Genomic DNA, 15050 nt, shown 5'->3' on the forward strand with positions numbered 1-15050 from the left:
CCATGGGTTTTAGGCTACAAGACCATGCCCATCCCCTGCCAGTTACACAGTCAGGGTGGGAATATGACCACCTGGGCCAAGGAGAGTTTCACTGTGGGCTCCTTGGGAAGTCGCTTCCTCACCCTCCTAGGAGAGCTGCCCAAAGCCGCCCTCCCTCCCAGGACTTGGACCAGGAAGCCACAGCCCTGGACTGAGCTGCTGTACCCCTTGGGGCCACACGGGGGTGCCTGTCTCGGGCAGATGGCGCACCACGCCTGCTTGGGAGAGGCCAGACTCCCCAGGCCTTTACCTGCTGAGTCTAAGTCAAACCAGCCTGGGTGCCCATCCTTCCTCTGCACTGCCAGCTGGCTGAGCTGATAAAACCCCTTTACCGCTTCACCCAGTCTGAGTGACAAGTGTCCTTGCAAATGAAAGCCTCCTGCTAACTCCGGGTGCTTCTCAAGATTGTGTTCCCCAGTCTCTCCCCGCCCACCCCACCTCCACCCCCATCTCCAGCCGCCCCCCACCTCTGGAGCAACCTGCTGGGCTAGGTCTGGGCTATGCAGATGGGCAGGAAGCACAGCAGGACCTCACAGAGAGAGACAGACAAAGGATCAACAGAGGGTTAAGCACCACAGTGAGACAGTGCCCACGGTGATGTGCAATGTGCATGTGATGCAGGCAGGTGTGTGGGCCTGGGGTGGGGCGTTACAAAGCCCCACACGAGAGCAGTGTTTGAATTGAGCCTGGGGTTATGCAGGTGAACAACGGGCTCCAGGCTGCAGGACCAGGGGCGCCCAGTCATGAAGACAGGAGAGAATCTGTGGGGAACTGGGATGGCTGGAACGGAGGGTGCGTGCGGGGGCCAGGTGGGAGGTGCAACTGGACAGGTGCCTCCAGGTGGGGTGGGGGGTGTAAAACAGGTTAGGGAGTCTGGCCTTTATCCAGAGGGAGGTCTTAGACATTAACATATCACAGAGCAACCCTGCACGGTAGAATCTTCTGCAGTAATGGAAATGCTCTGCATCGGCACGGGCCAATAGAGAAGCCAGTAGCCCCCTGTGGCTGAGTACTTCAGCTGTGGCTACTAAGACTGAAGAACTGAATTTCTACATTTTATGTAACTTTAATTAATTTAAACAGCCACCGGTGGTTAGTGGCTAAAGGAGGGACCGGAAGGGAGAAGATATGGAGGCAGGAACACGAGTTAGGAGGCTGTGGGAAGTGTCCAGGTAAGAGAGGAGAGGGGTCTGAAGACCGTGGCAAGGAAATGGGGAGGAGGGCACGGATGCTAGAGATTGTTAACAACCAGAACTAGGACATAAGTCACGGAGATGGCCTGAAGGGAGAGGGAAGGAAGGAGAGCCCCGCAGGACTCCCAGGTGGGGGGCTGGGGACTGGGTGCTTGCTGTCTCATCGCTGAGGACAGGAACCCAGGAAGAACAGGCTTGGAGGAGATGTCAAGTTCAGTTTTAGACATCTAGACCCTGGGATGCTCTGGGACATCCAGGTGGAAACATGTGGTAGGCCATTCTGTATGTGGTCCTGGTGCTCAGGGGAGAATTAACCTTTTGCACTCGGATGTCGAGATTAAAATTACTCTTTGAACGTATCAATAATTTGAAATATAAAAAAAATCCAAATAAATAAGTTTGTATGAAAAGAAACTCCAGTTTTTTATTCTACTGCCGCGCTTTGTAAAATCTGGGGTATTTAAAAAATTAAATCCCGAGTAGAATAAAGGAATCAAGAAAAAAGCAAGCCAGTGCAAAGGGTTAAAGCTGGAGATACAGATTTTCCAAGTATCAGTCGTCAAACTGGCAGCCCACGGGTTACTTCTTCCAAAAGGGTTACTTTTTTATTATATTTTTTATTGATTTCAGAGAATAAGGGAGAGAGAGAGAGAGAGAGATAGAAACATCAGCGATGAGAGAGAATCATTGATCAGCTGCCTCCTGCACACACCCCCACTGGGGATGGAGCCTACCACCCGGGGAATGCGCTCTGACCGGGAATCGAACCTTGACCTCCTGGTTCATAGGTGGACGCTCAACCACTGAGTCACACCGGCCGGGAGGGTTACTTATTCTTTAATAAGAAAATAGTTCTGTTAAGAATCTCTTCATTTCCATTATTTTAGTCCAGCAACAGAGTCCACATGACAGCCTCCAGCCATAACCACAGTGGCCTCAGAAATTAAAGTTCAGAGTGCATAGCAAACAGACCAAGGTGAACTCAGATGAATCTAGTACAACATTGCCAACCTCTTGGCTGTACAGCCAGTTTCCCTGCAGAGCCAGAGTGTCAGGTCTTCGGGCTGCCGTGGCTTGGCCCCCAGCCCCCGCGCCCCAGCCAACAGCCCATGCCACTGACCCCAGTTCATTTTAGGCAATAAATGTGCTGGGCTGTGATAGGGATTGGTCAAACAGGGCACACGAAATAGCTCTTCGAGGAATGGGCTTTCTCTGTGGCAACCACGCTAAAGGAGACCCAGCCAAGAGCGATTGCGTCACCAGAACCACAGACTACAGTGAACTTTGGGTAAAATAGTTGTGGCAGAATTGAAATTCTGAGATCACATTTGCATCCTGCATAAAATTCATGAACATATTTGGCCATTGGTCCCTGCAGAGGTTTATTTCACATAGGGAGTCATTCCGGAATGTGTTTTTTAAAACACTCCTTGAGGCGTGGAGGATGAATTTAAATTTAGTAATGTGGCATTACAGTCCTTGGAAATAAAATTAATGTTATACTGTTGTTCTGACAAAGTAAGGAAAATGCACTATGATCTAATTTTTCCCAAAATTTTTTCCAAAATGTTTCTTCTCTTCCAAAGGGAAGATTTTAAATGATATTTCCCAAAGTATATTTATTGGAATGTTGGTCTCATGAGATGCTCCTTAAAAAAAAAAGTGGGGCCCAGCCAGTGTGGCTCAGTGGTTGAGCGTCGACCTATGAACCAGGAGGTCACAGATTGATTCCCAGTCAGGACACGTGCCCGGGTTGCAGGCTCGATCCCCAGTGCGGGGCGTGCAGGAGGCAGCTGGTCAATGATTCCCTCTCATCAATGATGTTTCTATCTCTCTCTCTCTCCTTCACCCTTCCTCTCTAAAATCAATAAAAATACTTCTTAAGTGGGGAGGGAGAGGAGGAAGAGAAAAAAGAATTCTTAGGTCAAATCTGCTTGGAAATCCTCTATGCCTCTCCTAGATTCATCATAACATTGGCATAGCAATGCCTCTTAAAAGAACTGGAATAAAGAATCCCTAGCTGAAACCGGTTTGGCTCAGTGGATAGAGCGTCGGCCTGCGGACTGAGAGGTCCCAGGTTCGATTCTGGTCAAGGGCATGTACCTTGGTTGCGGGCACATCCCCAGTAGGGGTTATGCAAGAGGCAGCTGATCGATGTTTCTAACTCTCTATCCCTCTCTCTTTCTCTCTGTGAAAAATCAATAAAATATATATTTTAAAAAAAAAGAATCCCCAAATTTATTAGGCCACAGAGTCTTTTTCCTTAAAATTCCTTGAGTCTGGAGGAGCATGGAACCCACTTTAAGAAACACTGCCTCAGCCGCTGGGGTGGCAGGGGGAGGGGGGGTAGTGGAGGGGGGACATCACTGCTTCCTCCCAAGTGGCCTTGAAATGTTCACCATTTCACCCAAATGATAAAGGACAAAAAATATTATTTCTACTTTTAATCCATCTTGCCTACAGTTCCTGGAACATTTGGTACCTGATGGACATTTTACATAAAAACGTATCTTCAAAATCGGGAGCCCACAGGCAGCACCCTGGCCCGTTCGCTGGCCCCCTGAGGGTTTAAGCAGCTAGTTCTGAGCGCACTGTGTCCGTCGCCTCTGGAACACCTTCCAAGTGGGAGTGTGCTGTTCCAACCTTCAGCCAGTCACACAGCTCCGCCCTCCCCCAGCTCCCACATGGGGGGCGGGAGGTGCTGGCCTTTTCTTTGCAAACCCATGAAGAGTGATGTCTGACGAACCGACAGGACTGGAAGCATTTGGGGGTTATCAAAAGGTGAGCATGACAATGTCTGGAAATCTACCAGCCTTCCCCTTAAAGGCTGCTGCCATTTCTCTAACGCGTCCATTGACGCCAGAAGCAGAGCCTCCGATCCATTCCAACGCGCCTCGGTTAGGTTCTAGCACATTCTGGGGAATCAGCCCACGTTTCACTCAAGAAAGGGAAGTGGTTATAATTCACTTAGTTTTCCCCTCCTCCCCACCCTGTGATCAGAAAAGTTTAAGGGACCATGTTATTCATTCGCAAACGTATTTCCTGACAGCCCTCTACGTGCAGGGAACAAAGCAACAAAAATCCCCATCTCAGCGGAGCTGACATTTGAGCAGACAGACGGCTCGGGCAGAAAAGCTGCCCACGAATACAGTGGCTGTGGTCGTGAACACGTCTAACCTTCAGCTGAGTTGCTTTTGTGCAAGGAAGGGGCTCAAAGTCACAAAAAGAGAGGGGTCCACGGGGACTGTCCGCCCGAGGGGAGAGCAGCTGCCCTGGGACGGAGGCATCTAGACTGAGAGGTGAGGACGGTGGCCAGGGAGATGGAGCACAGCCCCGAGAGGTGGCCTGGACCAAATGTGGCGATGGACTGGCTGGGCAGGGGACGGAGAAAGGGGAGCCGGGGACAGCTGTGCGGGAGGAGGAGACACCTCGTGCTGAGCCAGAAGATGGCAGGAGCGACGATCACGCGCTTGGAACGAGGCGCCCTCACCAGGAGCTCCCGTGCTCTGGCCCCGCCGCCCTCCCTGTCGCCCACTGAACTCCTGCCTCACTAGCCTCCTTCCCCTCCCTCAGAGGCGCCAACCTTATGCCCAGGGCAGGACCTTTTCACCCACCGTCCCCCTGGCAGGAACCCTGTGCTCCCTGGCTGGATCCTCCCCGTGGGTCAGCAATGGCCTTACCTGCCACCTCCTGGGAGAGGTTATCCCTGCCCACCTCCCCTAAGTCTCCCCACGGGTCTCCCTCCATCGCGCTGTTGTATTTTCTTCCCTGCACAACCCCAGTGTGCCGTTACCTCGTGTGGTTGTTCCCACGTCCATCAATGCCCCTCCCTCAGGACATGGGGTCTGTGGGCGGGATCCTGTCTCTCACTCCGTGCTCTCCAGCGCCTAGATTACCTCGCTGTGGAGGGAGAGGCATCAACGGGCGCTCGGGAGCCAGGTTAGGCTGCGGCTGCCGAGTTCGGAGCTGGGGCATTCGGATGGCGATTTCAGTTCCTGGAGAGGGGGCAGCGCCCGGGCGAGAAGGCAAGGTGAGAGAAAGGCCTAGCACAGGGTCCCGAGGCACTGCCCACGCAGCGCTGAGAGAAGAGAGAGGGGTGCTGGCCGGGGCCCTCGGAGGGGAGTGGGCCTGCGAGGCAGAGCAAGGCTTCCCCAGGGCTCGCAGCGCGAGGAAGGCCTGGATTCAGCCCAGGCAGGCGTCCAGAGCCCCGGCTCCGCACGCCGAAGTCCACATCGCCTCGGGGGGATTCCCAAAGTGGCTATTCCTTCCCCCGTTTTATCAATGAGGGGAGGATCTCCATGCCCCAGTAAGTGCCAGTCCCAGGGTGTGGACCCAGGGCTGTTCCGGAACCCATGGTCTCAGCCTCTACTCTCCAAGTCTCCGAGCTTCTCTGGGAGTTGCCACAGGAGCCACGGGAGAGCTGCCACAGAAGCCACAGGGAAGCCACAGAAGCCATGGGGGAAGCTGCCCAGGAGCCACGGGGAAGCTGCCACAGGACCCATGGGGAAGCTGCCACAGGAGCCGTGGGAGAGCTGCCCAGGAGCCACGGGGAATCTGCCCAGGAGCCACGGGGATGCTGCCCAGGAGCCACAGGGAATCTGCCCAGGAGCCACGGGGCAGCTGCCACAGGAGCCATGGGGAAGCTGCCCAGGAACCACGGGAAAGCTGCCCAGGAGCCACGGGAGAGCTGCCGTGGGAGCCACAGGAGAGCTGCCACAGAAGCCACGGGGAAGCTGCCCAGGAGCCACGGGAGAGCTGCCACAGGAGCCACGGGAGAGCTGCCCAGGAGCCATGGGGAAGCTGCCACAGAAGCCATGGGGAAACTGCCCAGGAGCCACGGGGAAGCTGCCACGGGAGCCATGGGGGAGCTGCCAAAGGAGCCACTGGGAAGTCACAGAAGCCATGAGGGATAAGCCACAGAAGCCACAGGGAAGCCACAGAAGCCACAGGAGAGCTGCCACAGGAGCCACAGGAGAGCTGTGGGAAGGAGGAGGAGCTTGGCAGCAGTGTGAGTGTCCAGGAGGGCAGCTAAGTGCTGAAAAGTGGCTTCAGAGCAACTACCCAGGAGCTGATGACCTTGACCTGCCAGTGTAGACAGAAGCCAAGCAGGAGGTGAGCACGTGGGGTGCAAGTGCGGGTAACTCTTTGGAGATGTTTGGCTGCGAAGACGAGACAGGGTAGTAAGTGGAGAAGCACTGGGTGAGAGGAAGGCTATTTTAAGGTGGAAGAAACCTGAGTGTTCGGACGTTGAAGCCAGCAGGGAAGGAGCTGGTAAGGAAGCATTAAGGAAACTGGGGTGAAGAAGGACAATCAGCACCCAGGAAGGTGGGGTGCGGAGGCGACGCGCATCCTTCCTGCGGGAAGATGCTCCAGAGGAGGCGTGCTTGCAGGTCTGGGGCAGAGAGGAGGGAGAAGTAGGAGGTGAGGTACCTGTGCAGAGTCCAGGGAGAGGGGAGGGAGGGGTTGAGAGTGGGGCTGATTTGCAGTAACTCAGCATTGGCAGAGAGCGCTGGCTGGAGGGGTGGGGGCAGGCAGGGTCCAGCAGGGCCTGGTCTTGGCGCCATCAGTCGGCCCAGGGCTGGGCTGTTCTTTGGGGGCACTCAGCGCCCAGTGCAGGTTCAAAGAAGAGGGTCACTGCCCTCCAGAGCTGAGGGCCTCCCGGGAGTCTCCTGGGGAGTGAAGTCAGGAAAGGGGCAGGAGTGGGGCTGAGCAAGGCCCCAGGATCCAGGCTGGAGGGTCAGGAGGCGGGGCGGCGGGGCGGCGGGGCTGAGGGTCAGGGAGGAGACGAAATGGGGACGTGGGCGAGGGGCCATCCTGAGAATGTGTGAGGGAGCAGGCTGATAGACTAGAAGGTCAGCCCATAAAGCCCAGCGCCTGAGACAGGGGCTGAGACAGAGGAGACGGAAACCGCGGCGTGGGGAAGGTGGCCGCAGTCTCAGGCCTCCAACAGGAAGCAACACCCACGAGAGTCTGCTGCTTCGGGAAGGGAGCACAGTAGCCTTGGAGAAGGACAAGCTTCCTTTGTGTGTGTGTTTGGGTTTTTTATTGTTTTGCTTTGCCTAGGTGAGACATGTGCGTGGCACAGCATTCACACACCCAAAGGCATCTCTATATATAAAAGCCTAATATGCAAAGTGTCCCCTCAGGAGTTTGACCAACAGGGAGTTCAATGACTTGTTATGACATGCGCTGACCACCAGGGGGCGGCGTGGAACAAGGGAAGGCCCCAGCCAGCAGCCTGCAGCCGCTAGGGATCCTACCCATGCATGAATTTCGTGCACTGGGCCTCTAGTCTATAATAATAAAAGCGTAATATGCTCATTAGACTGGACGTCCTTTTGGATGTCCTTCCGGACGAAGCCGAGGCTGTGAGGGAAGCCCGGGTCCCGGGTGCCAGAGGGAAGCTGGTGCCAGCAGCCAGGGGAAGGAAGGCCTACTCTTGCACGAATTTCGTGCATCGGGCCTCTAGTGTACTATAACCAATAACCCCTTTTCTCACTACAGTGAGTTCGCTGGCCCAGAGGGAGCCATGTTCCTCCTTCCTTCTGTACGGGGCTCCTTTATCCTGAGGCTGAGGGCAGTGGCAGAGACATCCCAGGTGGGCTGTGGGGTCCATGGAATGGCCTTCCCCACCTACCCCTCCGTCCCAGGTCTCAGGTGTCATGTCCCCTCTTGGCACACCAGCTGCTGAGGGCACGGACACTCCTGGCCACACCCTCAGTTCCAGAATCCTTCGGTGCCTGCCTCCTGCCTCCCTCACTCCCTAGCGCACCTCCTCCACCTCTTTGCCAGCTCCTCCTCTGCTCAGTCTCCTCCCTTCTTGCCCCAACAACCCCACTGTTTCCACAGCTTCGTTGTCCATCTCTAGCAGATCACGGCCCAGAACTCTCTCAGCTGAGCTGCAGCCCCACATGCTAAATGTCCACCTGGCAGCTCCCCCTGAATGTCCCTGACACACCTCAAACTCAACACAGCCGCCCCGGCCCCCCACCCACAGCAGCCACCCTGCATCTGTTCACCCCAGGACTGACTCAGGCCTCGATTGGGTGAGGAGTCACCCCCCTCCTCGGGGCCCTGAGTAGAGCAGTGACCTAGGCCTAGAACATTCTGTACTTGCAGCTCAGTACTGCGGGTTAGCACAGAGTGAAAGAGGCCCAGTCACAGCCGAGCCTGGGGTCTGGCCTGAGTGAACTTGGACATGACCCCCCCTGGCCTGATAGATTTGAACTTGAGAGGCCATGAAGCCACCATCTTGCCTCACGCGGGACTAACAGCGAGCACACTCCGCACGCGTGAACCACATGTCATCCCAACCAGAAACGCACGAGCGAGGCCCGCTTTTCCCCACCCTGGAGGGGAGCACCAGCTCGGGCCGCAGGGCTGGTGAACGTGGTGCCAGCACTCAGGTCCAGCAGTGATTCCAGGCCCTCTCTCCGACCGCAGCACCCCGGCAGGGAGCGAGGCCCCGCCCTCATCACGGCAGGCCTGAGGCCAACCCTAGGCTTTTCAGCTACAGGGGCCAATAAATCCCCTTCTGCTCGAGCCCCACATCACGTTTGGCGGGTTTCCTATAAAATCAGACCAGAAAGTCCTAACTGATAACACATCGCCTCGGTGGGTGGCAGGCATCACCACCCCCTCCGTTATTCAGGCCAAGAGCCAGGACCTTGTTTTTCCTTCTCCCTCCTCCCTCTCCCTCCTCCCTCACATCCAACTGCTGACCAAAGCCTGAATCCCAAATATTGCTTGGATCTGTCCCCTTCCTTTCCACCCTCGCCCAGGCCACCATCACGTTTGCCAGTTTTTGACCACTGCCTCCAGCCTGCTCCCACCCACACACGGGACCCTAATTCCCTACGATTCAGATCTTACCAGGTCCCACCAGTGAGACCTCGCTGCTCCCCACCCCTCCCCAGGCTGCCTCCCCGCTGTTCTCACCTCCCTTCACACCCACTCCAACTACCCTGCTTCTAGGGCACCCCGGCCATGCCCCTCTGCCCAGCAAGTCCTTCCTCCCCTTCTTCGCCCCATGAATGCCCATCCGGTACATCACCTCCTCTGCAAGCCAGGCCCTCTGTGCTCCGGATTGTTGACACCGGCGCTTACCATCGGCGTTCACTTTAGTTCTGTGAGCAACGCTCGTTACTGGACTGTGAGCCCCTCGAGGGCAGACGCTCTGAGCCCCCGGAGGTGTGCCTGGCACGGAGCCCTCACTCAATGAGTCCTCATGGAAAAGGGAATCAGTGAAGCCGCCCTAAAACACAGTGGGTGACTCTGTCTTCTCTGAGGATGGTTGGGTTTGGGGGGAGGGGGAGGGGCGGAACGGTAACCTTACATGATAATTTCGGAACAGAAAGCCTTTATCTCCAGACAAGCACATTGCCCATTTGATCCTCACAAGGACATTTGCTGCCTTCGTTTTATAAGGGAAGAGACTGCGGCTCAGGAAGTTTACTCCCTAGAATTCACTGAGCATGGTCACAAAACCCACCCTCGTTTGGAGGCACCAGCTGCGGCTGGACTGGGATCAGACCCCAATACACAGGTAGAAAGAATGGGCGTTCTTGCCCACACTGGCCACAGGGGGGCAGCGGAGTGTTGGGTGACAGACGCTGTCACCTCGCCTCCTCCACCTAGAAAGATTTGGACCTGAGAGTGGAAAAGCCACCCCTGGGGAGACCTGGGAGAGGGCCTGGCCGGGGCTGCTATTTCAGATCTGCCAGAAACAGCTCAGACCAGAACGGGGGAAGCGGGACCACTGATGCCAAGAGTCAGGAGCTGGAAACATGGACTGTATACCCCAAACTTGTATGACCAGCATGTTTCGTAACAAGCCAAGGAACTGAGGGGTCATTGCTGGGGCACCCAAGACTTCCAAAGGGGTGACACTGGCCCACAGCTCTCAGCAAGGACAGATTACGGCCACCGCACAGAGACAGGACATGCCCATGTGCTCAGAGGCCAGCAGGCAGGGCCGCACCAGCACCTGCTGCGGAGCACCCAGGGTGTGGCCACTTCAGTGCCCAGGGCCCACAGCCGTCACCGGGGCTCTCCTCCCGACACGCTGGCCTCGCAGCCCACGCCATGAGTCCAGGAGGCTGAGTGGAGCCGATCAGAGGCAGCAGCGGAGTGCGCGGGTCTTCGGTGGAGGTCTCACCACAGCCGTGGATGGGCGGTCAAGTTCCAGCAAGCGGGGAGCACTCTCTGGAGAACAGACCATACAAGGCTCAGGAATCTGTAAGAGACAGCTGCCCCATCTTTTTTTCTTTGTTTTAAATATATTTTTATTGATTTCGGAGAGGAACGGAGGAGAGAGAGATAGAAACATCAATGATGAGAATCACTGATCAGCTGCCTCCTGCACGCCCCACACTGGGGATCAAGCCCACAACCGGGCTTGTGCCCTGATCGGAAATTGAACTATGACCTCCTGGTTCATAGGTTGAAGCTCAACCACTGAGCCACACCGGCCAGGCACAGCCCCCATCTTTGCTGGAAAGGGAGCTGTGCTCTGTGGAAGCCAAGGAATGAACTGAATAACCCCCACAGCCTTTTCCTGCTCAGGGTGAAACTCAGGGGCTGCAGGAAAGTTAGGGGAAGATCCCCGCCCACCTGCTGCCAGTCTTCCCCCTGAGGACAGTGCAGGCTGAGCCAGCTGCCAGGGACCCAGCCTCACTCCGTGGCACTCGGACCTGCACCCACTCCCGCCCTCACCCCTAGCTGTAAACTGGGAGACAGGGTGACAGCAGCACCCATTTCCCAATTTTCTAAATTCTTTCCCTTCCCTCTCAGTCTGGCAGCCTTGACCAGGGTCAGCGCTCCATAGCAAACATCTCAGTATCTCCCCCCAGGAACACAGAGGCCCCAGCTCATGACACCCTGGCTCTCCAAGCCCGGAGCCGAAGGGACAGCAGAGCAGAAGGCTGGATGAAGAAAGCCTTTGCCTACCCCTCTCCTCCTCCCCTCAGCCCTGCGCGTGTCAGCAGACAGGATGCTGCTGGGGCACAGCCCTGCCCTCTACACATCAATGCCCCTAAAACCACCTAGACGGGAACCCAGAGGCCAATCCCAAGGCATCACCCTTACTTCTGATCCCTCTGCGCTGACCACTGGGGTTTTTCATGGATGCACATTCCAGCTGACCCGCTGGGCCCACCCCACCCTCGGATCACACTGGGGAAGCTGAGCCCAGCTGGCTGGGAGCTGCTGGCTGGCTGGCAACTGCTGCAGCGTCTTGCTGTCCTGGCAGCCAGAAGGCATCTAACAAGGCCCTTGGGGAAGTACGACAGGAGTGAGGCAGCAACGGCCGGGGCGGGGGGGGGGGGGGGTTGGGGGGTTTGGGTTTTGGTTTCTTTGAAAATGGGGGAGGGGTCATATTTTGCATCAGCATCCCAAAAAGTAATAGGAAATGGGGGAGGCAGGGACAGAGCAAGAGGGGTGACCCAAGGGGGGACCACTCACTAGGATGCGGCCATCCCTGAGATCAGAATCAGGAGCCCCAGGGTCCCCATCCACCTCTGTCAGTCACTTGGGCACATCGCTTCTTCTCTCTGCGCCGCCCCATTTGTAAAATGAAGGGTTCCCAGTGGGCATGGAGACTCCCCCCGCCCCCCCAGCTGGGGAAGCGGAGCACGGGGAGAAAGCACGGAGAAGCAGCAAAGGGATCGGCTTCATCCAGGACCGATGAAGCTGGGCACAGTAACGAGAGGGGGCTCCCACGCCAGGACACCGCACAGGGAGAGGGGTGTGTCCCAGGGTCCAGCCTGCTTCCCCTGTGCCAGGAGCAAACACGCACCCCTCAGTGCCCCAGGGGGCCCTCTCCAAGGGGTGAGGGTGGCACCTGAGGTGAGACGCCCACAGCTCAGCAAGGCCAGAGGCTCGGCTGCTGGGATGAGCATCAGATCCCAGGCTGCTCTGTGTGCGGATCACACGTGGGCCGCTCCACAGCTGCTGAGCAGCATCCTGCCCACATGCACTTCTGAGAGGGAAGCTGGGACCCTGCCTCTGCAAGCAGGGGAGGGGCTCTCCTGAAGAGCAGCGAGCGGTAGAGCACCCCCAAGGGGCAGCGCCACCACCGACACCTGCCTGGAGCCCCTAGGTGCAAGGCTGAAGGAGAGGGACAGTGATGGCTTCTCTGCCCAGCCCCCGCGGCTCCGCCCCACGTGCCCTTGGCCTGGAATTACCGCGGCTTTAGGCCACCCAGGCCCTTCCCTCCAGATGGTTCCAGTCCTTGGAGACAGGAGGCAGCGAGCCAGATGGAGCCCACACAGCTGGGAAGCGTCAGCCCCAGCTTCCTGGAGAAAGTGCTCCTGAGGCCCCCCAGCTGTGAGCTACCCTGCCATCCACCACCCCACAAACACACCACAAAGCTCCTAGCTCTGGGACACCGCCGGCCACCCCAACTGAGCAAGGGCTGGGGAGCCCCTTCCCCCTGCACACCTCCCCACCCTCGGGGGTCATCCCTCCCGGCCTCAGGAGGGAGGTCACAGTGAGGAATCTTACTCAGTTTCCGCTTCTAGGAGGGGAGGATGAAGTCAAAGGCCTAGGTGGTCTGAGTTTCTGTCCGTCTCTCCACCTCCCAGTGGAACGGGCGATGCTGGGGCACCTCGGAGTTGGGCTGGAGCAAAGTGGGCGCAGGGAGGAAAGTCTCCCAAGTACACTGTGGTCCTCCCAGACTCCCTCCTCTTCCATCCGCCGACCTCCCCCCTCCCAGGTACAGTAAAAAACTTGTTCTAGAAAAATAATACCTGGGCAGGGGCACCACTGCAGGAGAGATGATGGGGGAAGGAGGGGCAGCCCCTTCCCTCGGATCCCAGAACTCGGGGTGGGGTGGGGTGAGGCAGCTGCAGGCGGAACCAGAGACCTGAAGAGCTGATGTGACTGCCCCCTCGGCCCAGTCTCTCACCTGTGCACCCGCGGCCTCAGTGAAGGAGGAACCGGAGCCGCCCGCTCTGCAGCAGTCCTCAGCGCACTTCTGACCGGCACCGGCACCGCGCGGCTCCCTCCCTCGCAGTCATGCACCCAGCTCAACCCTGCCCAGCTCTGGGGCTGCCTGGACAAGCGCAGCTGGGTGCCTAGGAGCTGGGGTGCATAGGAGCTGGGGTGCCTAGGAGTCTTCGCTGCCGGGCTCAGCCTCTGGGGACGCCTGCTGCCCTTGGGCCAACAGAGCCCTCAGGCCCTGAGCGCGCAGGAGGAGGCCGCCACCCAGGAAGAGGACCCCGCAGAGTACCAGCAGTGACAGCACGCCCAGCACCGCGGCCTGCACAGGGCGCGGCCCTTCGGGGAGCCCCAGCTGCACCCCTGACTGGTTGCAGCAGCTCAGCCAGGCAGCTCTGGCCGCCTGCGAGGCGTTCATGCTTCCCCGCAGCTGCTCAGATGTGCCCAGATGTGCGCAGAACCCTCAGACATGTGGGAGGACTGCATCTGGGAGGGACCTAAGGGGCGGATCCCAGTCGTCTTACACCCCCACCCTTTGCGCAAAGCACTCAGGCCCTTCCCAGACAAAGGGCTCCCCCAGCGTGGACTATGGCCCAGACTTCCAGGCCAGGGGTTATATCTTCTTGCCTCAAAGCCCCCTCACCTACGCATGCGAATCTGGCCTATGCTCCCAACAAGCAAAACCCAGGAATCCTGTCCCCAAGGTTCCCCAAAGGAAGTTGAGCTAGTACCTCTCTCAGAACCCTGAGAAAGATCTTCCAGACCCCATCCCAGGTGCTGGCTGGGGTGCGGGCAGCTGAGCAGGAGCAAGGGCCATCCCCATTTCTGGGCTGTCTGCTCAGTGCCGCTAGCTGGCCCAGGTGCCCCTGGAACAGGAGATGCTAGTAAATGACAGCCTCTAAGACCTGAGTGATGCCCATCCTTCCTCCCCTTTGGGAGCCGCCAGGGGCTGGACAAGCAGGCCAGTGCCTCCTTGGTCCCACACAGGGAGAGAGGGAGGCTAGGGGGACTTTAAGGCCTACCCCTGTTCCTTTGTGCAGGCCCCAGAGGGCAAGAAGAGATACAGACCAATGGGAAAGCAGATTTGAGTCACCAAAGCTTGGGTTCTGACCTTGAGAAAACCAGCCCCTACCTCTGGGAAATCACAATGCCAAAGGGTGGAGGTGTTATTGTCCTGTCCACCTAGGGAGTTTGCTGCCAGCTGGACAGCCCACAGCCAAGCCAGAGTGGAGAGTGGAGCAGCCTGGCTGCAGGAGTCTGGGGAAGCTGGAATGGAGGGAAGACCCTCCTGCCCAGGTCTCCTGAGAAACCCTGTAGCAACCTGGAGCTCTTTAAAACAAAGTCACTGCTGCCTTAGCCAGCGCTCTCAGTGGTTAGAGCGTTGGTCCGCACACCAAAGGGTCAGGGGTTTGATTCCCAGTCAAGGGCATGCACCTGGGTTGCAGGTTCATTCCCTGGCCCCTGTCAGGACACATGTGGGAGGCAACCAATTGATGTGTCTTTCTCACATCAATGTTTCTCTCTCTTCTCTCTCTCCCCCTCCCTCCCTTCTACTCTCTAAAAATCAATGGAAAAAAGTATCATTAACAAAAAGAATACAATCAAGTCACTGCTAGCAAACACATGTGTCATCCAACTCAGAAGAGATCAGCTGATGGCCAGCTAAGAGATAAAGGTCCCCCAGACTACAGGCCAAGTAGGGCTCACACATCATTAAGGACTTGCTGGGGATGGGCCTTCCCCATCTCCAAACCCCTGGGTTCTCCGATTCCCCAGAGATCAAGGGTAGGATATCACAAAACCTGTCATGAACACATGGCCAAAGCGGCTCAGAATGAGAAAACCGTGCAAACACTTCCTGGCAATCCTGCCTATTACCTA

The 15050-nt window shown here is 57.2% G+C and overlaps 1 protein-coding gene across 1 annotated transcript; it reads right to left on the reverse strand.

The window, feature by feature from the left end:
* Positions 1 to 13334: 13334 nt before the first annotated feature.
* On the reverse strand, positions 13335 to 13587 carry SMIM41 (small integral membrane protein 41). The gene has a single exon (XM_054718453.1). The coding sequence runs from the start codon at positions 13585 to 13587 to the stop codon at positions 13339 to 13341; it is 249 nt and encodes an 82-aa protein (XP_054574428.1). The 3' UTR covers positions 13335 to 13338.
* Between the last annotated feature and the right edge of the window lie 1463 nt (positions 13588 to 15050).

This window comes from Eptesicus fuscus, chromosome 7, assembly GCF_027574615.1.
Source record: "Eptesicus fuscus isolate TK198812 chromosome 7, DD_ASM_mEF_20220401, whole genome shotgun sequence".
NCBI lineage: Eukaryota > Metazoa > Chordata > Mammalia > Chiroptera > Vespertilionidae > Eptesicus > Eptesicus fuscus.

What these genes read in the sequence shown, in the direction of transcription:
- SMIM41 (XM_054718453.1), bottom strand. Translation starts at nt 13,587, where the DNA reads ATGAACGCCTCGCAGGCGGCCAGAGCTGCCTGGCTGAGCTGCTGCAAC.